Consider the following 27,975-nt stretch of genomic DNA (forward strand, 5'->3'; position numbering starts at 1 on the left):
AGCGAAACTGGGTTGAAATCTCTTTTTCATTTTTGTATGAAAGGTTTCATGTTCCTACGGCATGATACACCCATCTCTGGAGGTACATGCATTTTACTCAAACAAGACATCTACTTTCAGGAAGCCCCATTAAACTATATTATACCGGGAACTCAAGCCCTTGCAGTAAAAATTCAAGATTGGTACGTGGTTTCAATATACTGCCCGCCGTGGATAAAAGGTCATTATGCCCTATGGGACATCTTTTTATCGCAATTTTCACAAAAAAACACTCTCATAGCTGGTGATTTGAATGCCCACAATCCTCCTTGGGGGAGCATATCTAGCTTCCCCAAATGGAGGAATATTGAAAAAATCACCGTAAAACAGGAACTGGTTATCCTCAACGACAGTTCTCGTACTCGTCTAACAGCTCCTAACATTAATAAAAGTGCAGTAGATCTCACTATTTGCACAGTTGATTTGGCACACAAAACAAATTGGAGTGTAATTTATGATACCTATCAAAGCGACCATTTGCCCATTCCCAGGTTCACAGGAATGTCTCACACTTTACTGCATCCCGTAATCTCCGCTCGTTTGATTCTACATTATTCATGACCTTTCTCGCAGATAAAATACGCTCTACAATTCCAAATCCACATATTCTTGACTATGATCTACTATTATCCTTTATTCATTCTTATTTAGATACCTATCACCCCATTGAACACAAGCAGCATTTTAAAATGCAGAGCAATTCTATTCGTTGGTGGGCTTCCCAATGTGCTGCTTTAGTTCGTCGAAGACAAGCTGCCTTAAAAGCTTGTAGAACATACGGCACCTATGATCACTATATCCAATATAAAAAAATTGTCGCTTCTATACAGACTATTTTTAATGAAAAACGACGAACAGCGTGGAAGGTATTTGTCACATCTATCAATCGACACACTCCTATCAAAGATATATGGGCAGCCATCAAACATTTAAGTAATGCTCACACAAATTTTGTTTCTCAATCGGACCCTAACGGAATTGCCCAATTTTACCACCAACTAACACCAGATTACGTGGAACCTTCTTATGAATATAGTTTTATACCTGCCTCCGCAAGATTTTCTACTCTATTACAGAATATCCCCCTCCATGAACTAGATTTGGCACTCGAACATCGAAAAGATACTAGTCCGGGCAGAGATTCTATAACTTATAAAAATATTGAAATATCTACCGTCCCACGCTAAGCAAACGCTGCTAAATACATTCAACGCCATACTCGATAGCCATGCAATTCCTGTCGATTGGAACGATTTTCAAATTATACCACTATTAAAAAAAAGGTAAACATCCTCAAGACGGAAACGGGTATAGAAGGATCGCTTTGGGTTCCTGCCTTCGTAAAACTTTCCATCGAATCCTCTTGCACCGTCTTCTATGGTGTTTAGAATATTATAATATACTTCCAGTGTATCAGTTTGGGTTTTTGAAAGACCGCAGTACGGCAGACGCTCTTAATATATTTTTTACAGACTTATTACTAGCTCGAAGTCGAGGTGACGTTTTGACGGCTATATTTCTCGATATAAAAGGAGCATATGATAATGTGGACATCGGAGTACCTATTGCCAAATTACATAAGTGGCAATTTCCTCTTCCGTTTATTAATATCATACGGCAATTATTCACTAATCGTCATATTTTTATAAAGAACAATGGCCAGAGTCTCGATTCTAGCTACACTTCCAAAGGTCTCCCACAAGGTGATATTTTGAGCCCTGTCTTATATCTGTTATATACCTTTGACTTAGAGCGGGTGATTTCTCAACAGGCTAGAATCCTACAATATGCTGACGATATAGTTATTTATTCCATTAAAGAATCGGCAATTGAATCCCGTACTACCATTGAACGTACACGAACGATCCTCCATAGATGGCTTCTACATCATAATTTAGAAACAGAATATCAAAAATCCTCTGCAATGATTTTTACGAGGAAACGAAATTATGATCATACGCCAATTACCTTTGGCTCTCGTGAGATTAGTATCAAAACTTCGATCAAATATTTAGGAATTAAAATTGATAACAAATTACTCTGGAAAGAACATATCGAATATATTCTTTCCGAATTAGAAACTAAATATCATATCATTAAATCTCTCACTAAGCGCACCTGCGGATCGGATCCATATGTCCTTCTTACGGTATATAAAATATCATCCGGTCAGTATTCGAATATGGCTGTCACTTTCTTGATATAGCATCTTTTAGCCACCTACGCAAACTTGATACCTTTCAGTTTAAAATACTCCGCTTAATCATAATCCCCAACGAACGCACTTTTAGCTGAAGCATCGGAACCGCCATTAAAGTTTCGACGACGACTACTCGCCAGCAAATATCTTGTAAACAAATTAAATAAATATCGCCACCCAATCGTCCCGAAACTATAGCTGTTGCACGAATATTATCAAAACCGGAATGTTAATGAAGAACATCAACCGGCTCTATTATGGGCATTTAACTAATTCGGTTACTTTCGTACTAGCATGGTACAAACATTAAACCACCCGAAATACTTTATACCTTTTCGAGCTAGTACATTTAAACCCGACATTCTTCACACTATCTTCGAAAATAGTCCTCCAATACTACGAACAAATAGTGATGTCACGAACAGTCTATTTCATTTTGCGTTGTGTACCCGCGAGCAATATATCACTTTCTACACTGATGGTTCGAAGAATCTATCTCCAACTGGTGTAGGTGCTGCATTTTACTCCCCCCAACTGGCTGTGAACAAAAAATACACTTTCCCACAGCTAGCTTCTTCTTTCAATGCCGAAATATTTGCAATACGCCAGGCTTTATTGTACATAAAATATTCCGGAATATTAAAAGCTGTAATTTGTTCTGACTCCTTAAGCACTTTGATGGCTTTAGACAATCCCGAACATACAAATAATTGGTACATTCAAAATTTACGCAAATTAAGTAATGACTTGTCTAATATTAATGTATTATTCGCGTGGATTCCGGGTCATTCTGGAATACAAGGTAACATCACAGCAGATAACCTAGCTAAGGAGGCAGCTCTGGGTACCGGATTAGACTACTACATCGCAGTTCCTCACACAGACTTATGGGAACACTGTCGTCACTTCATCCACGATCAATGGAGTGCAGAATGGCGCCTAACTTCCCAGCTTAAACGGAAGCACTTATTCACGCTTATGCCTGACATTGCTAATAAACCGTGGTTCGCTTTTCGTAACTACACTCGGCGTCATATTACTACAATCATACGGCTCCGTCTAAATCATGTCTGTACGCCTGCACATCTCAATCGCCTTAATCTTATCGAAAGTAACTTATGTCCATGCGGACGAGCAGTCGGTACTGTAAATCACATTTTTTTCCAAGGTAACGAGTCGATGGGAGCCCCAGGGCGAATATAGTGCCCTTTTACTCATTGGTGTCCATGGAATCCCTGATGAGCCAGGAAAATCGCTTTTTGCCTGCATGGGTGGGGGAAAAATCACTCTGTCCTGTCCGAAGGAGGGCAGGTCAGAACTGAAACCCCGTCATCGCTACGTGACGTCGCGTATTAACATGGGAGAAGGGCCCTCTCAAGAAACAGAATTTGGAACGTGAGAATGAATAGACTGTGTCGAAACTTAGAATTTGTTGTACAGGAGCCAGGGTCCCCGGTACTTGAAACGAGTATTAGGTTTCGTGGTCCTGATTACCCTTTTTAGCAGGGCGATGCCCTCGTCGCTCGACTGGGAAACCACCCTCATGATCTGTTCAAACAGTGTAGGAACGTGAAGCTGACGATGAATGCGAAGATTGGACTTGTACCATGGAGAGCGGGACATGCGGCGGAGCACCTTGCTTTGAAGCACCTGGAGACGACCATGAGGCGTCTTTGGAATATAGCACCAGGCCTCACGTAAATAGAGAATAATGGACCGGATACACGCTAAGTAAAGTGACCGCTTGATCCTAATACTTAGGTGTTTGTTGAAGAGAAGGGGGCTCAAGGTCGCTACCCGGCATACGCCCTCTGGAGGGCCTGGTCTATATTCCATCTCCAGTTGAGGCCCCTATCGATGATCAAGCCAATGTACCTCACCTTGCTCAGCCATGGCAACTCACGACGACGGATTTGGAGATGACGAAATCTCAGCCGTTTGTACGAAAACAGAATGGCTTGGGTCTTTTCCGGATTTACTTTTACCCTGTTCTTGGTACAACAGTATAAGAATTTGTCGATCCAAGCTTGAAGTTTGGTGGTGGCATCGCAATATCGTCGCTGAGCGGTATAAACTGCGATGTCATCCGCAAACTGTTGAACTTCCACACCAGGAACCTTCGGGAGATCGTTCACGTATAGGGCGTAGATGATAGGTGATAGGGCTCCACCCTGTGGCACGCCCGCAAAGAGTTGCCGAAGGGTGGATTTGGCACCTTCACAAGTGGCAAAAAATTGCCGATTCCTGAGGTAAGATTGAATAACATTGACCAAAAACATGGGAACCTTAAATTGTTCCGCGATTTTGACGATGAGGTTGTCGTGCCAGACGGTATCAAAAGCTTTTTGGACATCGAAGAAAACCGCTGGCACGCTACGCCGTATATTGAACGATCCCGTAATATACTGGACTAAGCGTAAAACCGCTAGGGGAGCTGATCGTTTGGACCGGAAACCAAACTGCTCCGGTCGCAGTATATTACTGGTAGAAAGGTAACCCTTGAGACGATGGAGAATAAGTGTCTCAAACATTTTGGAAAGGTGAGAAAGAAGGCTGATAGGTCGATAGTTCTGCGGGAACAGCCTGTCCTTCCCCGGCTTAGGAATGACCACCATCTTGGCAGTCTTCCAGGCCGAAGGGAAGTAGCCCAAAGAAAGACAGGCTGTGAAGATGGTAGCAAGAAAGACTACCGCGCGGTAGGGGAGAGATTTGAGTTCCTTGACAGTCACACTATGTAAATCACATCTTTTTTCAGTGTCAGACATATGAACATCAACGTCGCGAATTCATAGCTAAGCTTCTTAACGCGGGTCACCAACTGCCCTTAAATGTTTCGTGTTTAGTGTTCCAAACGACTTTTCGCGTTGTAGACTTAATACTCAATTTTTTAGTTACCTGTAACATACAGTTGTAACCTTTTCCTTTCCTCTAGGTACGGACGTTCACATCCCAACCCCTATTTGTGGTCCGGTCTTGTTTGTTTGTAGTAAGATAGAACACACAGACGTGAAGAATTAGAACCTTGTATCCCAGTGTTTTTGTGTTATGCCCTGATAGCTTAGCCTAAATAAAATTGTTTTTTTTTTCCTAAGTTTCATCATCACCTGCTGTAATTAGCTTCATTACATAGCTAACCCTACTCTTTCGTAGTTTACTAATTTCTTCTAACGTTGGCACCTCTCCCAGACATTAATTAACCCGCAAACCAGTGACTGGACGTTGCGTCTTACGACGATGTCCAACAACTAACCAAGGGGAAAGACAAGAAGCGGAAGGAGAAGAAGAAGAAGGAGTAACCTAGAAGACATTTGTACGGTAGTATCTCTTCACGCTTGTTTCATTCATACAGTATTGGAACTGGGTGTTAGTTAAATACCGAGCCCAATCAAATATCAAGAAGAAAAAGATTTCTTCACACTTGTCGATAAGCAAGCTGCGATAATTATAGAGCAGTTTGCAGTGCGATGGTTACGTTGCTTCATTGCCGTTAAAAATTCAGCGCGTTTCCAGACAAATTAGCGGTACAGTTGTTCAATCTCGAGTGAAAAACTGCATGAATTACTTGAGTGTGTGTATCATTGTGTAGAATATTTGTTTCCATTCCTTAACTGGTCGTTATGCATTGTTAGTTGATGTTTTGCTTTAGGTACTCAGATGTGCGGCATATGCTTGGTCGTTTTCTGTGCCATAACCCAACTTCATGCTGGGTATAATTATTAAGTAAGCGATTAGTACCGAGGGTATATTCGTCTGGACAAAGAGGGCCGTAATAGTTATAATTGTCCAAATACGGCAATTACCTGTGAGCGTTTCGGTTTCGAAGTGGCGTTCTGTTGTTTACTACTGCTTTTTGGTTACTAACTCACTCAGTTATGACTAACTTGTAGGGCAGTTTTATCCCCGTAATTATGTTGTTTCTGTACGGCTCGTTTCATTAAAGAATTGTGGTTTTTTTTCACTTTTCTCTGCAAATAAAAACACCAATGTGCCAAACCATCTAAGCTGCCATATGCAGAAATTTCAATTTAACTGTATTTCGGTCGCTTGAACGCCAGTTTCTTCTACAAGTCGACATCATATGACATGAGGTAATGTGTTAAATTCCCACAGGTGTGTTTTTGACTTTTTATAGTGATATAGCCTCTACTAGATGTACTCCACACAACCCAATAACCTGAATGTCTATTTCAGATTAAATACTATTCAAAACAGAATCTGTGGGGGTTGTAACATTAATTGTGTTTAAAGGATGTTAATCTGAAAGGTACCGGTATTAATTGTTGTGTGCATCAGTAGTCCTTTGACTGGTTTGATGCAGCACACCTTGCCACCCTATCCCCTTCTAACCTTTTCCGGTATAAGTCCAGGATCCGCCGGCACGGGCGAGCACGGGCTCCGCGGCCGCTGCTTGTCCGTCTATATGACGTCATATATGACGTGTTTGGCGAGCTGATGTTTGTAAACATGGCGGATAATTCGAAGGGACTTGTAGCGGCCGCTAAATGTATGAATTAATGGTCTGTTATATTTAGCTGTTTGAGACTGCGTAACACAATTTACAGGCACTAGATTGGGTTACAGCTTGACTAGTTGGTTCGTGAAATAGGTATTAACGGTACGATATGATGGGGCTGACTTGATGTCGCGAAAACTTTAGGAGTATTAAGCACGTCCGGCAAGTACGAAAAGCATTGGTCTCGTTTGGTTAGGTCCGGCTAGTGGCAAAACCATCGGTCTGGGGACAAACAAAGGGAAGCCCCCAGGTTAGAACCGCGAAGAGACCAACAGGTCTCTAGCATCCCTTACGAAAGCAATTGTGTTTCACCGAATACCACTGATAGTTTCAGGTTAGGTAGTGATCCACCGAAAACCACTGGTAGTGACATGTTAGGTTAGGTTTGGTTAGGTGCGACAGCATTGCTAATTGAACGGAGTGATCCACCGAAAACCACTGATAGTGACAGGTTAGGTTGTTATCCACAGAAAACTACTGGTAGTGACACGTTAGGTTAGGTTTGGTTAGGTGCGACAGCATTGCTAATTGAACGGAGTGATCCACCGAAAACCACTGATAGTGAAGATTAGGTTGTGATCCACCAAAAACCACTGATAGTGACAGGTTAGGTTGTGATCCACCGAAAACCACTGGTAGTGACACGTTAGGTTAGGTTTGGTTAGGTGCGACAGCATTGCTAATTGAACGGAGTGATCCACCGAAAACCTCTGATAGTGACAGGTTAGGTTGTGATCCACCGAAAACCACTGGTAGTGACACGTTAGGTTAGGTTTGGTTAGGTGCGACAGCGTTGCTAATTGAACGGAGTGATCCACGGAAAACCACTGATAGTGACAGGTTAGGTTGTGATCCAAAGGAAACCACTGGTAGTGAGAGGTTAGGTTAGGTTCGGTTAGGTGCGACAGCATTGCTAATTCAGCGACTGTTGTTGGAAGTACACTTTTGGTGATTACGTCACGAATGGGAAGGCAACACTATACGTACGAGTATACTGCAATTCACTGAGACAGGATATGAATATATGGGTACTCACCATAAGTTGACAGAGGAGTGGACAGAAGATGGACTTCTTGTGTTTACGTAGATGTACTCTCTCTTAAAATTATAATTACTATTATGGATACAGCACCAAACAGGAGTTGTTTTGGCTAGTTGTACTTCGTCTTAAAACAATAATCACGACTATGACAGAGCTGGACACACAACTCAATTGCTTTCTTCTAGTTGTAAGCCTACTTCCTCTTAAGACAGTAATCACGACTATAACATAGCTGGAGACACGACCCACGACTGGTTTGTTTTCGTCTGTTATTTAGTTGTACTCCCTCTTCAAACAATAATCACAGTGCCGGTATTGAAACTCGTGATTTGAGTTTGATGTATTCTTGTTCCTCGTAGAAGTTTCGTTGGCAACAGTTGAGAGAGAGACGACAGAGTCATCTTTTGGGGGTAATTATTAATTACTTTGCAATGCCATGTCTATTACTGGTAATGTACTATATGTATCTCTATATACATTGTTTACACCTCAAATTATCAAGTAACATGTTAGCTGAGTGGATAAGCTGATGGACTACGGAGTTGGAGATCGCTGGTTCAAGACGACCTATCGCCAGGAATTTATGACAGGTAAACTTAAGTAAAATGAGTATAGTATGCGAATATGTAAGTGGAATAAGTACGTATAAATTAGGTTAAATGGACGCCGGTGAAATACAGGCGGGAGTTGAAAGAAGGTGAAGACATAGAAAGTAAATGCGAAATTTCTTCAGTATGTTTTGATTTCTCCCCACCCGAAACCCCTCCTACCCAGGAGGTCCCGTAAGTATGTCGTCATAGCTGTGCCGGCGAATTCTGGCCTTGTTCCACCTTTTCCATTCTAAGTAACTACTACACCAACTCTAATCGTTTTGTCATATTCATGCCTTGATCTACCCCTGCTATTCTTACTATCTACACTTCCCTCAAAACCTAACTGAAAAATTCCTGAGTGTCCTCTCATTCTCTCTCTTCTTCTCATTAAATGTAACCAAATTAATTTCCTTTCATCAATTCGATTCATTATCTCATTATTTGTGATTCAATCTACCCATCTCACCTTCAGCAGTCTTCTTTTACACCACATCATATGATTATATAGGTTCTTAATATCCGTTGTGTAAACTGTCCATTTTCAAACTTGTATGATACGCATCAAATTTGCTTAATTCTTTTCTTTTGGCCGTGTGCAGTCCTCTGTAAGAGGTAGATAAGCTCAGGATTGTCTGTGGTTTTGCCATGGCCAGGCATGTCTTTTTGTCACATTGCTCAGCAAATACACAGTATGTCAACTGGTAATGCTCCAGACAAACTCACCGCCGTAGTTTCAGTTGGATCTGTTATCTAGCATATATTAAATGTTGTTGCTAGAAAGTATAATGTTACTGAAATGTGTCAAAAGTCAAATGGATCATTCAGGTCAGAAATAAAGTGATAGCGAATATGGTTGATAAAAGGAGAAAAATTTGGTACAAATTGACATTTAGAAAGAAAGAAAGGATTAATAGGATGCATGTTGCAAAACCCAGAAATCAATCAGCTGATTTCAAAGGGAAGTGTATGGGGTAGGAATTTGGTTGGGCATTGGTACATATTAGAACAGATGGGGGATGTAATAGTTACATAGAAAAGATTGGGTAAGCACAGGATACTGTGGTGTGAAGATCTGTATGAAACCAGTCTATGTACCTGGAGGATAGCTCACGATATGGGGATATGGAGATCTGTATCAAACCAGTCTACAGACATTGAGTGGCCACTGGCTTCTCACCAAGTTGCCCATGGTTCAGTCCCAGCCAGTGCATGTGAGGTGTTTGAAATAAAATCCATATGCCTGTGATTTGTATTCCATGCAGTCGTACATCGTTGGTCTGTACACTTTGACTCCAAAAATAATAATATATATATTTTATTTTTCTTGTTTCAGTAGACAATTCATGTAAATACTTCTGCTGCTGTTTGAAATGGACCAGAAAATTGTGATTAAGAAGGAACGAGTCTGGCGTGAAGGACATTTCGTAAGTATCATTCCAGGTTACTTTGTAGTGACTGGAATTCAATTCATGTTCAAAAATTTGTATTAAAGGAATTAGTCGTAGTATTGGAAATGAAATCTCATAGTGTACTACTCTTTTAGGTTGTGATTATACAGGGTTATTCCAAATGATTTATTGCATTCTAAAATCTAGAATTAATTTTCATTTTCAATAAAGTTCGGTACATAACAAGAAACATAAACTTGCCATCTTTTGAAGAGTACTTTAGTGGGTGTTTAATTGTGCCTCCTTTCATTGCATGACACATCTAGATGGCAGCCTGGTTTCATTCCTGTACAATGTAGCATGTCGCTGTCGATGGCCATCAGTTGAGCGGTGGTTGATGTAGTTTCTCGAGTCAGCAGTCCATAGATTGATGCAGACTTCCATGCCGCCCTATCCTGTGCTAATCCTTTCATTTCTACGTAACTACTGTATCCTACGTCTGCTCTAATCTGCTTGTCATATTCTTATCTTGGTATAGCCCTACCATTCATATCACCTACACTTCACTCGAAAAGTAACTGAACAAGTTCTGGTTGTCTTCAAATGTGTCCTATCATTATTCTTCTTGTTTCGTATAGACCGAATGAGGACCACAGTATTCAACTATTACATTTGCGGGGGGTTTTGATGTTTGCCCTTTCTCTTGCTGTGTTCCTTTCTCTCCTTTGTCCAGAGAGAACCTGTTTTCATTCTTGTTGCTTTGTCCTGGAACTTCCTTTGTTTAAGCATCCTCCTGAGAGATGTCCAGTCTTGTATATCCCTTTCTGTTCCTCCCAGTTCCTGCAGATCTTTGTTTACTTCCATCAACCATGATGATTGGGTCTTCCTCTTTTGCCAGTAAACAAGCAACTGGTTGGTCAATCTGGCAGGATGCATCCTGTATACATGTCCATAAAATGCTAGGTGTCTCTTCCTGGCTACATGCATGATTTTTTCATGTTATTTATAGAGCTCTTGGTTGGATCCACTTTGTATTCATTCCCTTCCTTGACTGGTCCTAATATCTTCCTCAATTTTTTCTCTCCTGAGTTTTGAGCTTGTCTGTGTGTCCCTCCCTGTTGAATATTAGACATCCTAAGGATATAAGGCTTCGGGTGAATGGCTGACTTGTAGTGCTTCATTTTAAAGTTGTGGGAGAGACAATTTTTGTCATCGGCGTTCTTGCTCAGTTTTTATGCCAGTTGTAACTTATTAACACTAGTTGATAATTTATTTATTTATTTATTTATTTATTTATCGATTTCTGATTTACATTTGTGGCGAAGTTAGAGCTCACAGCCCTCCCTTACACTTAACCACTATAAACAATAAAATTTAAAAATGTAAACATAGAAGTGAGACATAGGAATTCTAAAAGGAAATAATACTATGGACAGATAATTCTAAGACTAAGTTATTTCTACATATCAGTACCGCAGCTTGTGTGACAATACTAATAATAATAATAATAATAATAATAATAATAATAATAATAAAAAATAATGAAGGAAACCCATTCACACAACCTACACACAATGACTCACACAACTCAGTTTTATGATCCCAGGAAAAACTTTCAGCAGGCAGAATTGATTTTATGAGGGGAAGTAAGGTGCCAAATGTCCATTCTAGAAATTCGTTCGTATTAGTGGAATTTTAACTAGAGAACCAGAACGGGTACTAATTTCATGGAATGAGGAAAGAAAACTAAAATTAGAAGAGAGGTAAACTTGGTAAACAAGTGTCATTAGGTGAAAATTCCTTCATTCATATATGCGTAGCCATCCCAATGTTTTGAAATATTGTGTAACATGAGCGTCATGTCGCAGTTGGAAGGCATATCGTATGCATGAGTTTTGTGCTCGCTGAAGTCTCAAAGCTTGTTCAGCATTTAGATTGACTAGTACCGTATCACAGTAGTCTAAAATTGGGAATAGTTGTGCTTGGATTAATTTTAATTGAAGTTTTTGAGGAAATTTTTTTTTGTGACGTTTCAGGGGATTTACCCAATTTGAATATAATGAGTTCTCATGTCGTTGGTACCTTAGTTAGGAGAAATAATTAATTGATGGTATGTCTATATCAAACGACCACAGCTAAGTTTACCGTGGATCGCCATTCTCTTCGACCTCACGTAAAGCGAAACCTAGTGTAAAATCTCCAGATTTTACTTGACAATCGGATACCCTGAGAAGAAATTGAGCTGTTGGGAAAAATGTCCAGTCAACGACTTTGTTCCAATTTGTCTGCTCCAAATCCGTGTTATGATTATGACTTATTGTCCCATAATTCTTCTCTCACTCCAGATTCTACTTTGTCTTCTGATCTGCCCTCTTACGTTACCTCTTCTCTGAAAATTGAACCATCTACTGATTACACAGCCTTCTTTCCTAATACCAAACCAAGCCCCATGGCACTACAGTCCTTGAAGTGCCTTGGCCTACCAAGCGACCGCTGCTCAGCCCGAAGAACTGCAGATTATGAGGTGTCGTGTGGTCAGCACGACGAATCCTCTCGGCCGTTATTCTTGGCTTTCTAGACTGGGGCCGCTGTCTCACCGTCAGATAGCTCCTCAATTCTAATCACGAAGGCTGAGTGGACCTCGAAGCAGCCCTCAGGTCCAGGTAAAAATCCCTGACCTGGCCGGAAATCGAACCCGGGGCCTCCGGGTAAGAGACAGGCACGCTACTCCTACACCACGGACCCGGTTCTTATTTCCTAATACCAAACCAAATTTATGTCAGTCACCTCATTCTCCTCTCAACCTTTTCATACCCACCTCTCAACCTGATCCCACACCACCATACACCCCTTCTCCACAATTTTTGTATGAATCTCCTACCCCATCTCCTACTTCTTCCCATTCACAAGCAATTAATTTTCATCTTATCAAGTAATGTGTAGATTCCATTCCCCAACTTAGTTCAATGCATCCGCTCGTAAAATTTTAATAACAAATTTAGCCTCATTTTCTCATTTACTCTCTGTTTTGTACTCTAAAACTTCTGGTCATTTAAGTAACTTCCTTTTACAGAATGTCTGATTTTCACGATTGGATGAAATTTCATTCACTTTACATAATTACTTTCATCGATATGAAATTCGCAAGCAATTAATTTCTTTCTTTTTGTGTCGTCATCAATGTCCAGAGGAATCAACTTATGATTTTTTAGATTCTCTTATTGGATTTGCTGACGTTCTGGCCATATCTGAACACCCTTAGGAACTTATTTCACTTGTTCGCTTTTATGCTGCTCCTCCCTTTTGCCAGTTAATTAATCCTTTCTCTCCTCCCACCTCTATTTCTCACCTTTATCACATAGCTGAAATGGATACTTTTAACTCTTACTGTAATGCCTCTTATTCTCCTTCTACATTTGTTATTTCCCTCTCCCTTCCACTCCTCTCACACCTTCCCTCAATCCACCTACTACCACTCTTTCTTGTTTTTGCTGTCAAGGTCATGGCAACATCGCCCGTAATTGTTCTACTCCTCCTGTGGGAAACGCTGTCTCCCGCCGTATGTAGGCTGTTGGGATCTGCCATCTGTCTCTCCCTATGTCGCATTTTAGAACTGCTTATGTTTTTCTGTAGCCTTACTACAGAACGTCCCTTCCCTTGCCTTATTGGACTCGGGAGCTTCTATCTCACTCCTTGCATTCACACCTTCAATTACGTTTTTCTGTACTTCAGTATCTCGCCACCCTTTACATATTCTTGGTAAACTTACTCTTACTATAAAGATTTTTAAGTTCTCATGGTCTTTTACTTTTTGCGTCGCACAAGATATTCGTATACCTCTTATATTAGGGTATGATTTTTTTCTCACACACCGGTTTAACTCTTCATACTCGGAAATCTTCTATTTCTTTTCATTTTGATTCTGCGACTCAGATTCCTTTGATCAATCCTTCTGATTACCCTACTGTGCAACTTCTTGCTACCTCACATATTTATGCTACTACTTCTCAGCAGTTCGTCTTAAATTCTTTACTTGCTCAATTTTTGGATGTTGTTATGGAACATCTTGGAACTGCTCATAATTATGAAACTCGTATTGATCTCGTGGATATTTCCTGCGGCAGATCACCCCCTTACCATTCAAGTCCACCTCGTATGAAACTTTTACAGCAACATGTTTCTAAAATGCTTTCTGATGGTACTATCCCTTCTACATCTAATTATGCCTCACCGGCTTTTCTTGTTAATAAGTCTAATCGTTCTACATGTTTTGTTGTACATTAACTTCGTCTCAATAATGAGATTAAATATGATGCCTATCTTCTTCCCAAGATGCAAAATGCTTTTCAATTTTTTTTTTGCCAATGCTAAATATTTTTCCATATTTGATTGTAATTCTGCTTTTTATCACATTCCTTTAGATTCTGCCAGCTCTAAGCTTTCTCATGTTACTCATCTTACGGAAGTGCTTTCTCATCTTTGTATTGCGGGTCTTACCCACAACCCTTCTAAAATTTCCCTTTCTCAAACTTCTGTAAAATTTTTAGGGCATATTATTTCTTCACAGGATGTATCTGTTGATCCTGACCGTACTGCTGCTATTACCGGTACTCAAATTTCTACCCCTAAAAATATTAAGCAATTGTGCACATTTTTAATAATGGTTTCTTTTTATAACCATTTTTTCCCAACTTTTCGCATATTGCTGAACTCCTGTACTACCTTAAGTGTAAAAATGTTAAATTTCTTTGGACACATACTCAACAACATGCTTTTCCAACCCTTAAATCTCTTCTTATTAAAGCTCCTATCCTGCAGTTTCCAGACTTTTCTTTACCTTTTGAAGTACACACCGACGCTTCTAATCATGCAATTTCTGGTGTTCTTAATCAGGTGGTTGTTGGCACCCCTTTGCCCATTCCCTATTTCAGTAGACTTCTTTCTTTTACTGAACACAATTATTCTATCTACGAACGTGAAACCTTAGCCTTGGTAACTATACTCAAACATTTTTCTGATTACCTTGATCAGAGAATTTATCGTAAAAACTGATAATCGTTCCCTCTCATGGCTTCTCCAAAATGCTCCCAAGATCAGCAAAACTGGTTGATGTTTATTGCGTCTTTCAAGGTTTAAATTTTCTCTTAAATTCATTTCCAGTATACAGAATTCTGTTGCTGATGCTTTATCTTGTTTTTTTACACCCCTTCTTCTGACATTTCTTTTTCCCCTCCTGATTCGCAGTCAATTACCATCCTTGATGCACCCTCATTGGATCATTTAATTTGTTCATTAATTGACTTCGCTTTATCTTTTCAGTCTTGCCAATCTCATCATCTTACGATGATTTTTGGATTCAGACGAAAACCTTGCTTTCTGATCCCTCATATCAAGGTCCTTTTTCGTTATCCAGAGGTCTTCTTCTTGTTAAGCTCATCCCTAAATCTTCTGCTAGAGTCGTTCCCTCTCTTCTTCAACCTGTGATACTTTCTTATTTTCACTCTTCTTCCATGGGAGGTCATTTTGGTTTTACCAGGACTTACGCTCGCATTGTTGGTCACAAATGAGTAAATGCATTCGTCAATATGTTTCCACTTGCGAACCTTGTCAGTTGGCGAAGCCTCTAAATACTAAATCTACGGGCTTACATTCTGTTTTTCCTCCTACTTAACCAGCTCAAACCTTTTTTGTTGTTCTGGTTGGACCTCTTGTTTGCTTATCGGGTGGTAACACGTATATTTTCACCTTATTAAATGGGTTTTGTAAATATTTGGTTCTTGACACTACGCAAAATTTCTTCCCACATTATTATTAATCTTCTCTCTAACTCTGTATTTCTTCTTATTGGCCTACCCTCTAATTTGGTGTGTGATTATGCCTCCATTTTCACTTCTGAAGTTTTTTATATGTGTTTGCAATTAAGAAGTAAGAAAATTAATTCCTCTCCATATTAGCCCCAGGCTAACAATGTCGAACATTATCATCATAATCTTAAAATTGCTCTTTCACTCTTCCACAATTCCCACCCTGAGGATTGGGATATAAATCTCTCTGCCCTAGCCCTTGCTTTCAATTCTAGTATAAATTGTGCCACCCCCCAAACACCCGCTTAATTTTTTTGGGCCAGATCTTCACACTCCCTTATCTCTTAATTGGGATCTTCACACCCTTTTAGAATCCAATGTTTTAAATCTACTGAATCTCTTTGGACCGAAGCCCTTTCTAATCTTCGTACTGCTCAACTTATCTCTAAGAAAACACGACTTTCGTCATATATCGTCTACTTTTAAACTTGGTGATATGGTTTTTTGGTTCTCCCCCTTAATCACCCCCCCTCCCCCCCAAAGCTCCTCCAGTTGTCAGTTCTGTGCTAAGTTAGCCCCTCGGTGGATAGGCCCATTGCCTTATACTTAGGGGCGCGCAGCTGTGAGCTCGCATCCAGGAGATAGTGGGTTCGAATCCCACTGTCAGGAGCCCTGAAGATGGTTTTCCATGGCTTCCCATTTTCACACCAGGCAAATGCCGGGGTTGTACCTTAATTAAGGTCATGGCCGCTTCCTTCCCATTCCTAGGCCTTTCCTGTCCCATCAACACCATAAGACCTATCTGTGTCGGTGCAACGTAAATCAAATAACGAAAAAAAAAAAAGATAGGCCCATTTCATATTATTTCCTTGCCTAACCCTGCTAATGCTCTTTTGCAATCCCCTTCTGATTCTCTTGATGTTAAACGTGTCCATCTCTCTCAACTTCAGAAATTAATTAACCTGTTTCCTTTTTTTCTTTTCTTTTTGTTTTTCTCCTTCCCGTGCTCCCTTCGTTTTGTTTGTGATTCTAGGGAAACATTTTCTTCCTGGGGTAGTTATTCCCTTTGGTTCTCTTTGTCCTTGTGTTGTTTCTGTATTTTATCTTTTTCTATGGACTTTTTTTAACTATCCTTTTTAAACATTTTCCTGCTCATGAAATGCTCTCCACAACCCCGTTCCTACGCAGACTCCCCATGAGTGCATAGCCCTTGTTTTCTCTTTCTTATTTACTTTCACCTCGTGGAATTTATTTTTTATATAGGACACCGTTCCATAATCCTTTATTTATATAATGTATGCCACATGTCTTTTTTCTATATTGTATAATATTATATTGTATTTTTTAATGTATGTATCACCTCTCTGCCTTTTGAACTCCTCCCATTCATCTTGCATTTTTCCCCCGTTTTTTGGACCGGTCCATTCTCCTCATTCTCCCCTCCCCTTTTTCTCTTTCTCTCTTTACATTTTCTCTCTCCTTTATCCTCATATTTCCCTCTTCGTTTGGGTACATCATCTCTCGTCTGTCTGCTTTCTTCTTCTAGTCTCAATCATCGCTCTTCCAAGTTGGCGCCCCTTGTGAAGATCGACACGGCATCGTCTCAACACCTTCATTGTCGCTTCGCTTTTCGCCAGCATGTGGGAATATATTACGATCTCTCCACTACATATTCTTTATTATTTCTACCTTCCGCATCCGCATTTTCATCGACTGCTCTGCTGCGACCTTTCACTCTCTACTGCTGTGCTCGCCCGCTGTCACCTACTCTGCTGAACATGTGACTGTGATGTCATCTCCCTCAAGGTGCTACGATCTTCACCTGCTATGCCGCACGTTCCTGTTCAACACGTATGGACAAGTGATTGTGCTGTGGTCATTCTGGAACATGCTGTCTTTCTTTTTCTGTATACATCTAGACTTTTCCATTGTGCTTTATATTCTGGGGCTCCATCCCTCAAAAACGAGTCTGTCTTTGTATCAAAGTGGTGAAGTAGCGAACTTCTGCTCCAATACCTGTAGACTGCTTGGTGAGCAAGTACTATGAACTTGTTATTTGGACTTTAAATTTTTCATTAGGCTGTCTGGCCTCTACCCACTTTTGCTCTTGCAGCTTACCGGCATTTAAACTTATGCTTGCAGACTCCTTTCTTACCTTTTTTTTAAATACAGACTTTGCTTTGGACAATGAGAACTGTTATCTAAATACTACATGGCCTGTTTGCGACATCTATTACTAATTCCGCACTAGTGAGACTTCTTTTATAAACACTGCCCGGCGAAGTGAATATTTCCTATAGATTTGATCCTTATTTCCATCCCCTTTTTGTATTTTTCTTCATCCTTACCCTGCAATCTTTGATTGGAGTTCTTTCGTTATTAACTATACTCTTATTGCCTCTGGTTTTCACCGTTCATAATTCTTTTCTTGATGTTCCTTAAACTTTTGGATATTGTAAATGTGGCATAATTTGCTCGTTTTCTGATCTTTCCTTTTTGGTATTGTTGGGCAAAATTCTTATCTGGTGTTTCCTATCTATGACACATGTTTATTTATTTTATGTGTTGACTGTTGTGGGTGTGCTAAGTACCAACTGATGAGCCCAACTTAGCACACAGGGGTGAAACGCTGGCAGCCAGGGATGAGTTAGCTGGAAAATTTATAATGCCCAATACCAGACCAGTTCTATTGGTATTATAAAATTACTAATTCGGGACAAATATTTCAGGTTCCCTATGGGAATCAACATCTATGTCATCTGATGGCCAAGCAGGCATCAATTTTTGGTGATTAGTCAAAATCTCTCAAAATGCATTGGCACTGCCAGTGGCTCCAAGTAGCCTACGCAGTGTCCTCTGTTGTATGCACTAGCCATGCGTCTGGGTGGGTGTGCTAAGTACCAACTGATGAGCCCAATGTAGCACACGGGGTGAAACGCTGGCAACTAGGAATTAGTTAGCTGGAAAATTTATAATGTCCAATAACGTACCATTTCTGTTGCTATTATAAATTTACCCATTTGGGACAAATATTTCAGGTTCCCTATGCGAATCAACATCTGTATCAACGATTATGTTGTTATTGTTTAAGTTAGATTTTAGTGTCATGATTTGTTTTGTGAGAGTAGGATTAGGTCATTCTTTCTTTCTGTTATGAAAGTTGGGTATTTCTTTTTGACTTCAGACCTGTTATAATTTTGTAAATCTGCCGTCTATTTATTTAGGTTAGATTCGACTTCTGCTACTACGGTGATCTCGTCTTCTATTTTTTGTGAATGAGGCCAATCAGATTTTGAACCTTTATTGAGTAGGTTCATCTGATTATCCGTGAAGTCTGTATCTGATAGATTGATTGTGGTGGGAATGTTTTTTTAGATCAGAATTAGGTTAATTTGCCCTATTGTTAAGTTTGTTTGAATTTAATTTGTTTTCCTTTAAGTGGAAGCGTTTGTTATCCAGGGTTTTCTGTTTCATGTCCAAAACAGCAACAAGCTTTTTTGTTATACAGTTTTGGATAGATATCCATTATAGAGGAGATAATAGTTGAGAAAATTCCAAGTGTGCACGTATAATTGCAAGTTTAGAAATGATTTCTTCCTGTAGAGTAACTTAATTTCACTTTTCAGCCAGATCTCATTTATTTTGTTCTGAGTATCAGCTACGTTTGGATTATATATGTTATTTCTTTCTATAGATATTAAAAATGTAGGTACTAACTTAGATTTTAAGCCTTCTTTCAAGAACCAAACATCTTAAAGACGTAGCTTTCTTACTAGCTACCTTGAACATGTCAATGCTGCAAAAGTCAATAAACATTCTGCTATGAGTGTTCACATGAGAGAATCAGGCCACCAGTTTACCACTACAGAGAAAGACTTAAAAATCATCAAAAAAATAAATAGAAGAGGGAACATAACTGACAAAAATAGAAAATAAAATTTAAAAACTCCTTTACATGAACAATTGCCTAACCGGGCAAGTAGGTCGTGCGGTTAGAGGCGCGCGGCTGGGAGCCTGCATCCAGGAGATAGTGGGTTCGATTCCCACTGACGGCGGCTCTGAAGATGGTTTTCCCATGCTTTCCCATTTTCATATCTACGTTAATTAAGGCCACGGCCGCTTTCTTCCAACTCCTAGGCCTTTCCTGTCCCATCGTCACCATAAGACCTATCTGGGTTGGTGTGACGTAAAGCAAGTAGCAAAAAAAAAAAAAAAAAATTGCCTAAAATTTTACAAACACTTAACCTAGAGAAAAGTGATTTTGCTAAAGTTTTTATCCCCAAAACAACCAGTATTCAAGTAACATTAATGAACACAACCCCTCTCTGTACCTCCTCTACACTCTCCCCTCCCAAAGCCACACCTACTAACATTACTCCGACCACCCCTACTCCCTCCCACCCAGCCCCTACCATCTCAGTCGTACAACACAAGGAGGAGACGCAGAAGAACAGGCAGTTACTACACAACTTTAGTAGACAACACTAGACAGACAAGCAGTAATAAGAGGGGTAAGTGACGTTTCCTTAGTGCACACTCAACTAGTAACACAACATTCGACACTCACTCAAATCTTTTTTCTTGTTACAGACATGCCAACAAGTGATAGTCTATTTAAAAACTTGCAGCTACATTGTTCGTCAAATCACGTCCCTTTTAACTACGCTCCATTTTAATTCATTGCTTCAAAGCTTTGGTCATTGATGTCAACAAATACATACTCAATCAACAACATTACCGGTGTCAAATGACTACAAAAGTTCAAACTTCTTAAAGACTAAAGTTCAACCTGTCACATGTTACAATCAACAAGATGACCAAATCTTAGAATTTCGTTGACTCATCCTCAAAGGATAACAAACTTTTAGCCCGATCTCACGATTTAAACTTTAAATGTGTATGACCTTATCATAAGTTCTTAAGTTTGAATTACAAGTCATTCTTCAAGACTTTAGACATAAATGTTTGTAAATATTTGAGAGCAAACTTATTCTACCATAATTATAAATGAATGTATAATTATCGTCTTTTCCAATATTAAGTTCTAGTTAATAAGGCACGCTACCAGTGATTCTGCCTTCTGTGATATTAGTAAAGTAAGTTTAAGATTGTGAAATGTACAAATAGTCATTAGTTGTAAACATAAACCAGCCTTTGAGAGTTTAGATTGGCTGATGATGTGAGACATGTCCCACTTATATATTTATATTAGTGGTGAAACACTAAATGTAATAACCTTTTAATGTATTGAATAGGTGGTTTAAAATAAAACATTATTTATTGTATTGAACCGACTTTCAGTATGGATTAAAACTTGAGGTTAGTTACTTGTAATCTTCAGGGCTGATGACAGTGGGCTTCAAATCCACTATCTCCCAGATGCAAGCTCACATCTGCGCGCCCCTAACCACACGGCCAACTTGCCCTTTCATTTCGAGTGTAACAGCCTGCCTAAATATTAGCAGGAAAGAGCTGGGGAGTTATATAAGTTTCTTCTTTAGCATGCCATTCCTCTGGTTCATACATTTTCCGATACTACTGATCCCTAACACACTGGTTCATCATAGCATTCAAGCTATTCAATCCCTACTCTGAGGCACTGATTGGAATGAGCAGTGTGCATACTTAACAGAATAATGGCAGAGGAGTGTTCACGGCTGTCTGCAGCCTAGTCATTCCAGCTCTGTAACTTTACACTGTTAGATCGGCACTGTGGTACTGTTTTTTAAAAGTGAGAAAATGTGTGGCTTTTCATTTGATCGAGTATTTTATGTGATAACATTGCTTTTAATCGTTACTTTTGTACTGATGTTTTTGTAATGTCCTATGTTGACTTCAGATAGGAAAACCACAAAGTCAGTCTTTCTGAGAATCACGTAGCGAAGTACGGGTACATCAGCTAGTAGTTCAGTATTTGTGAGATAAAAACATGACAGGTTTGGCTGTGTGTCAAGGTGACCGTGTGTATAGCAAGGTTGTTATAAGTATACTTAATCTGTAATTACTGTCTGTGTAGCAGGAAATCCTGTCAGTTCTTTTCATAAACAAGGTTTTTCTGGTTGTAAAACTTGTTATGGTTTTGTCATATCTATCGTTATTGTGTACTGATGGCTGCTTGTAGAGGGAAGACTATAAAATGTCTTCTGCATGAGAGAACTTTCTCAAGGCATCTTGTCCAGATTGAACACGACCAATTTTTAAGATAGACCACAAGATGAGTCTGATAGTGTGTCTAATATATTTACTTTCCTGCAGGAACATTTTGAACCTGAGTCAGCAGTGGCACGTGTAAAGGTAGAAACCAAACCAGAGTTGACAGAGCCAGGACCTTCACAGGTAAACACATTTGAATTAATTGTCCGACTCGTTGGCTGAACGGTCAGCGTACTGGCCTTCGGTTCAGAGGGTCCCGGGTTCGATTCCCGGCCGGGTCGGGGATTTTAACCTTAATTGGTTAATTCCAATGACACGGGGGCTGGGCGTATGTGTTGTCTTCATCATCATTTCATCCTCATCACGACGCGCAGGTCACCTACGGGAGTCAATTAGAAAGGCCTGCACCTGGCGAGCCGAACCCGTCCTGGGATATCCCGGCACTAAAAGCCATACGACATTTCATTTTTCATTTGAATTAATTGATCAAACTGATAAGCTGCTGCATGATAATGGAAATTGTGAGAAAACTGCTGAACAGATATAAGAAAGTGACCTCCCATTTTAAGACATCAATTTGAAGATCCTTGTAAAAATACTAATTTGCCCATTTTCTTACCCAGATTTTATAATTTTTCGAGCACTTCCCTTAAGTCCAGCATGGTGTGTGGTATAGTTCTAAGGCTCTCCACTATGTGATGTGTGCCACCTGGTTTTGTTGTTACTAGGAGTGTATCAGGAGAGTTGCCAGCTTCAAACACGGTGTGTTAGCATGATGTTATGACGTTAGCTCAAAGTTATTATAAGCTGTTGCTGGAAGTGGTGTTGGCTGTCACATCCCTGTATAAAAGTCAGTGCACTGGTAGTCCTTTTTGGGTATGGCCAATCTCATCTGAGAGCACTGAGCACAGGCAGTGTGAGCAACAAAAACTGCAGCATTTTTCCCCAGGTACCATAAAACTTTGATTTACTTAAGCAATATTTGCTATACAATCCACTAGTATTTCCTTACCTCTTGCTAAATATTCAGTTTAAAGTATTCAACATCAGTTGTGTTACCCAGCTGGTGACAATGATTTTTGACATGTCAAGTCTGTATGGTCTGACACCATGGTTAGCTGGTTTGAGTCGTGTTTGTTAATAATGTCAATCACTATTATAATGTTATCTGTCACAGCAAGAGAAGAGGTGGTGTATAATTTCTAATTCCTAATCTGCATCCATCGCATGGAGATCTTTATTTATTTATTTACTTATTTGCTTTGTTTGTTTGTGAAGTTGCACTGTTGGTCCTCTCTTACATTTAACCACAGCATTAATTTAAAATATCCTGGTAACCAATTACAGTTTATGAGATAAGCCTTGAGCTGATTCTGTAGTGCTATTTGACAGAAGTAGACTGTATATTGGCCCTCCCTACCTGGTGTCTTACATAATTTTTACTCATTGACTCCTCTGATGAGGTTGACGTTAGAAACGGCATCTGGACATAAAAACTCACTGTGAAGATTTCTCTCTCTTCGTTCCTAACTGTCTAAAGAAACAGGACAAGTGTTAGACACATATCCTCGGGTATCATCCTTTATCTTTCCTTAGTAAGGTTCAGTTGGTGAATTCAGCTGACCATTGTTCTATCGATGAAATGCTTAATTTCAGTTAACTACATTTAGGCCTTTCACCTTTATTAGAGCCCTTCTGTGAAAGCATTGTGTGTTGAATGAAAAAGTAAACGTCTGTATGCATTTCTGTGGTTGTCTTATGGTAGTTTTAAAGTACGGTACCTGAACAGAGTCTTTTCAAATTCCATATTCTTTATAGTTAAACAACAATCAAAGAAATGACTGTTTGTTGACTGAATTTATATATGTTAGGCATGTCATCGTATGGAGAGTTTTGTTTGGATGAGAACCAGTGTAACAGAAACCTCTCTGGGAACTGAGCAGTGGGAAGGAGCAAACAAGTAATATGTCAGGTCATATCTATAATCATAGGAACGCGTAAATAACGTGACAAGGCAGTGTAGGAAAACAGAAGAACAGAAAGGGAAGACAAGGTGTGGAGTTTGTCATTGTCATTTCAAGTCCCCCTTTTCTCTTGCCCTCTCTTCCTGTCATTATGTTTAACTTTCTTTATTTCTTTATTTTCCTCCAGATCTACAGTATTTGCTACCTTTGATCTATTAATGAAGAAAAATGACAACGCCCAACCTAGACAAGCTCTTTCAACTTAAATTCTACCTAAATACCAAACTATATGCTTACACAATCAAATAGCACTAACTGAACAAACAAACAAACCAAAATAATTTACCATAAAATAATCGGCTCATCTCCACTTACTGCACAGATACCAAACAAACCAACAAAACACAATAGTTACACTAACAAAATTTAAATTAAATGAAGTTAAATTAGATAAAATAGGCAATCAAACAAACAAAATAGAGGAAATAATTAATCTTCACCACGGCAGAATGGCCCCTGGCCAGCTCCTATTTGAGATCTGCCCGCCATGGTATTACATCACTATAAAACAAAATGTAAGCAACGGCAAGAAGAAAACATTAAGATGTCATAATATAATGTGATATAAAATAAAGCGGCAATCATCAGCAAACGGCATATGAAGGTTAAAGACTTTCCTATCTCTCCTGACTGGACACGCAAACCTTTGCACATTCTACTCCTCATACCATTCTCCCCGTTGACCTACAAAGGCTTGCTGATCCAGACTGAACATTTGTGTGCCTCATTCTGCTCACTACTCGGACTACTGCCCTGATACCACTTCACCTATCTCTTATCTTTCAAATAGATTTGTTTTAAAATGATATTTGTTCGTGGTGTTGACCTCTGCAGATCCTTTGCCACACTTACCGTATTTACTCGCCTATTAGACCTCTTTTTCTTCCACTTTTACAGCCAAAAATATTAAAAGGGGTCCAATATGCGATAACCACATAATTTTGTGCAACGAACTCATGACTTCTAGATTATAAAGAGCTATAAATTGTACGTGTAAACACTCTATACTATTATTTAACAAAGTTAGAATGTATGTAATTTATACTGGCTATTTTCGTCGGAAGGCAGATCTCTAAATGTAAAAAAAAAAAAAATGGTGAACACGACTTTTAGGCCTATGGTACATATAAAAGTCAGTTTTAGTTACTCATATCACGTCATTCGTTACATCTCATTAATTCCTCTGGTGAGGTTGACATCAGGATGGGCATACGGCCGTAAAAACTCGCTAAGAAGATTCGTCTCACTTCATACTCAATCCTGTAAAAGAAAGGGATAAGGGTATCGTGTTATATATTTCAATACTGATACAAAAGAACTTAATGGCCAGTCATTTGTCTCTGTCAGTTCAGCAGTAGGCCTACGACACAGTAAACCTGATCACTGCTTTCATTTGAATTATTGCCTTGCAAGTAATAAACCTCATTGTAGACCGTATTGGATATCAGATTATGAACTTTAAAATAAGAAAAATAGTTAACACCACCTTTCCATACTTAACTTTCCTCATATTTAGGAAATAAACATTACAACAGGCGTTGTGAGATGGGACATATTTCGCTTAACTGTCGTCAGCATCATCAGCCGAAAATAAATCTTAACCTAAAGTTAGGTCAGGGCCCCTAACCTTGTGTCATTTAAAATATATGGTACCCTAAGAAACAACATTTACATTTAGGAAATCAAATAGGCTAAAAACTAGTGTGAAAAAATTATAAAATATTACAACATGGCTAAGAGAAAAACACACAATCGTGTTGAAACAGAGGATAAAAACAGAAAGTACAATACAGAACTGGTAGTGTAATAATTAAAATCATTAGGGTATCATTGCTACCAGTCAATCAGAATGTTAAAACATAAAACAAGAGTGAAAATATATGTGTTCATCATGGCTAAATTAGAAAAAAACACATAATCGTGTTTTCAGAGGTTAAAAACATACGGTACAACACAGAGTTGGCAGTGGAATAATCAAACTCATAGCTGCCAGTCAGTTAATAAGAATGTTCATCATGACAAAAAAATTATTATATTCTTTTGAATGAAGAAATAATTAAATCACACTCTTGTATAGAATACGTGAGACGGGCAAGAGAAATCACATATTGTAGCAGACACGGAGTAGTAACACTTCAAACAGGAATTGATCACGCCTGAAGCCGCTTCATTTTTACTTGGAGTCCAAGATCGAAACGGCACAAAATAAGATGCCAAGTGCGTGAACTAAAATCTGAAAAATGGAAAAAGGAAAAAGATGTACTTGGGCCTTGAAATTAGGGTGTTCAAAATGGGAGTCTAAGATCGCTTACCTGTTATTTTGGATCAGCGTTGACCGGAGATATTAGCCGTTCAAGGGGGCCTGTTAAATGTATGCCCGTTGCTGCGTGTGTTGTATCTGTGAGCTTGCTTAGGTGGAGAGTAAGTTGGGACGGGAGGGATAGGCGCAACAATGAGAGTGCTGGAAGCTGGCGGCGGAGTTGTATTATAGGGAGGGGGTAAGGTGGAATCTGTTATGATGACCGGAGGGGTATTTAAAGGTTTATAATTGAAGATTTTTGTGAAATTGTAATGATTGATATTAAAAATTTTTTTTTGCTACTTGCTTTACGTCGCACCGGCACAGATAGGTCTTATGGCAACGATGGAACAGGGGAGGACTAGGAGTGGGAAGGAAGCGGCCATGGCCTTAATTAAGGTACAGCCCCAGCAATTGGCTGGTGTGAAAATGGGACACCACGGAAAACCATTTTCAGGGCTGCCGACAGTGGGGTTCGAACCTACTATCTCCTGAATACTGGATACTGGCTGCACTTAAGCGACTGCAGCTATCGAGCTCGGTATATATTAAAATTAGTGAGTAACTTGGGGACTAGTTCAATTAATGGGCTGTTGTTCTCTGGGATATCATAAAGTTTATTCATGAAATAAAGTGAGATTTCAACATCACCTCAGCACAGCAGTTATAATGAGTACTTCTGCTTGGGGGTGGAATTGGCCCTGATACATTGCGGGTCAAAATGTCTGCTTATGATGGCACCATCTTCCGAGCCGGTCTTCAATATCTGGAAGGTCTCGAATATCTCGGAGGTCTGGATGGTCTAGGAGCAACCGTAGTCTTGGTTGTACCATGGCACTGGGCATGAAATAGATCCTAAGTGACTGGTCTGCACAAATGAAATAATTGTAGTGGGCTGCAGTCAGTCGATTTCACAGTGGGATTCACTAATGAACACAGTTATTGCTGAGGGCTTGAATTGAACTCAAAATTACATCTGTGACATATCAGCCACAGAAAATAAATAAGTCACTTTATCAAAGTTAAATATGAGAACTTCGGCTAAATAGTGACGTCGAAAATAAAATATTCCACTTCCAAATTTTACACAGTTCAAGTTCGAATTAATTCTAGAAATAAATGAAACCAAAGAATTTGTTCTGGGATGAATTTAGTCCCGTTCACAATTAAATAAAGAAAACACTGTCCTTTTAGGAACCGTCCTGGGTTCAACACAACAAATGTTAAGTGTACCAGTTTATTTAACCACAGTTCTAAGGCTATGTTCTATCGTGAATATGGTCACTTGGAAAATAAATCTTAAGTTCAATAGCAATGTTAAATTCAACTACTTGTGTCAGTAGCTTGTAACATAAACTCATAGTTTGTCGAAATGTTCTAACACCTTGGTAGAGTAACACTGTCACAAAATTCAATCGCCTGTACAGTTTGAAATACTGAATTACGTCTCGCGATTAGCACAGGTTTATCACTTGTCAGGATTAAATACAAAATTATGTACAGTTTTGAAGTGTCACGAACGACAATGTTTTCTCACTTTTAGCATTCAATGTTAAATCACTTTGTGAAGTTTAAACACTGTCATTCAAATCCGATCATCTCCTGTAATTTAAACATCAAATTACATTGAAGTACTGGATAGCTTAGTATCTTACTAGTTCGAATCACACTGTTCCTGTAAATAGTTAAACACCTTAACTGTTCACGTCTCAACTCGTACACAACTTCCATTACCACATGCAAGCGATGCTGTAATACTTCTAAGTTTTGTAGATGCGTTGTAGAATCAGAGTTCAATAGTACACGAACTTAAACTTCCATCGGAGATTCGAACTGGCGACTAACATCACGGCAACAGCATGACCAACAGCCGACCGACCGGCCTCGACTGTGGCACAAGGTAGACTGGCTTGACAAGCG

General features: G+C 39.4%; 1 protein-coding gene across 9 annotated transcripts in view; it reads left to right on the top strand.

The window, feature by feature from the left end:
- The first annotated feature begins 5,650 nt into the window (after positions 1-5,650).
- LOC136866606 (oocyte zinc finger protein XlCOF6-like) overlaps positions 5,651-27,975 on the top strand; it is a 214,414-nt gene continuing 192,089 nt past the window's right edge. For 5 of the 9 annotated variants that reach the window (XR_011017900.1, XM_068226551.1, XM_068226559.1 and 2 more), the window contains exons 1-3: positions 5,692-5,807; positions 9,721-9,811; positions 21,835-21,915. Coding sequence is in view for 2 of the 9 variants with exons in the window: in XM_068226561.1 (XP_068082662.1) it covers positions 9,758-9,811; positions 21,835-21,915 (135 nt within the window). In the remaining 7 variants the exon portion in view is untranslated. Of the gene's footprint in view, positions 5,808-5,931; positions 6,328-8,153; positions 8,205-8,296; positions 8,385-9,720; positions 9,812-21,834; positions 21,916-27,975 lie in introns of those variants that run through there. The other 4 variants (XM_068226553.1, XM_068226552.1, XM_068226554.1 and 1 more) reach the window with 4 other exon arrangements.

The sequence above is a fragment of the Anabrus simplex genome, chromosome 3 (genome assembly GCF_040414725.1).
Source record: "Anabrus simplex isolate iqAnaSimp1 chromosome 3, ASM4041472v1, whole genome shotgun sequence".
Classification (NCBI taxonomy): Eukaryota; Metazoa; Arthropoda; class Insecta; order Orthoptera; family Tettigoniidae; genus Anabrus; species Anabrus simplex.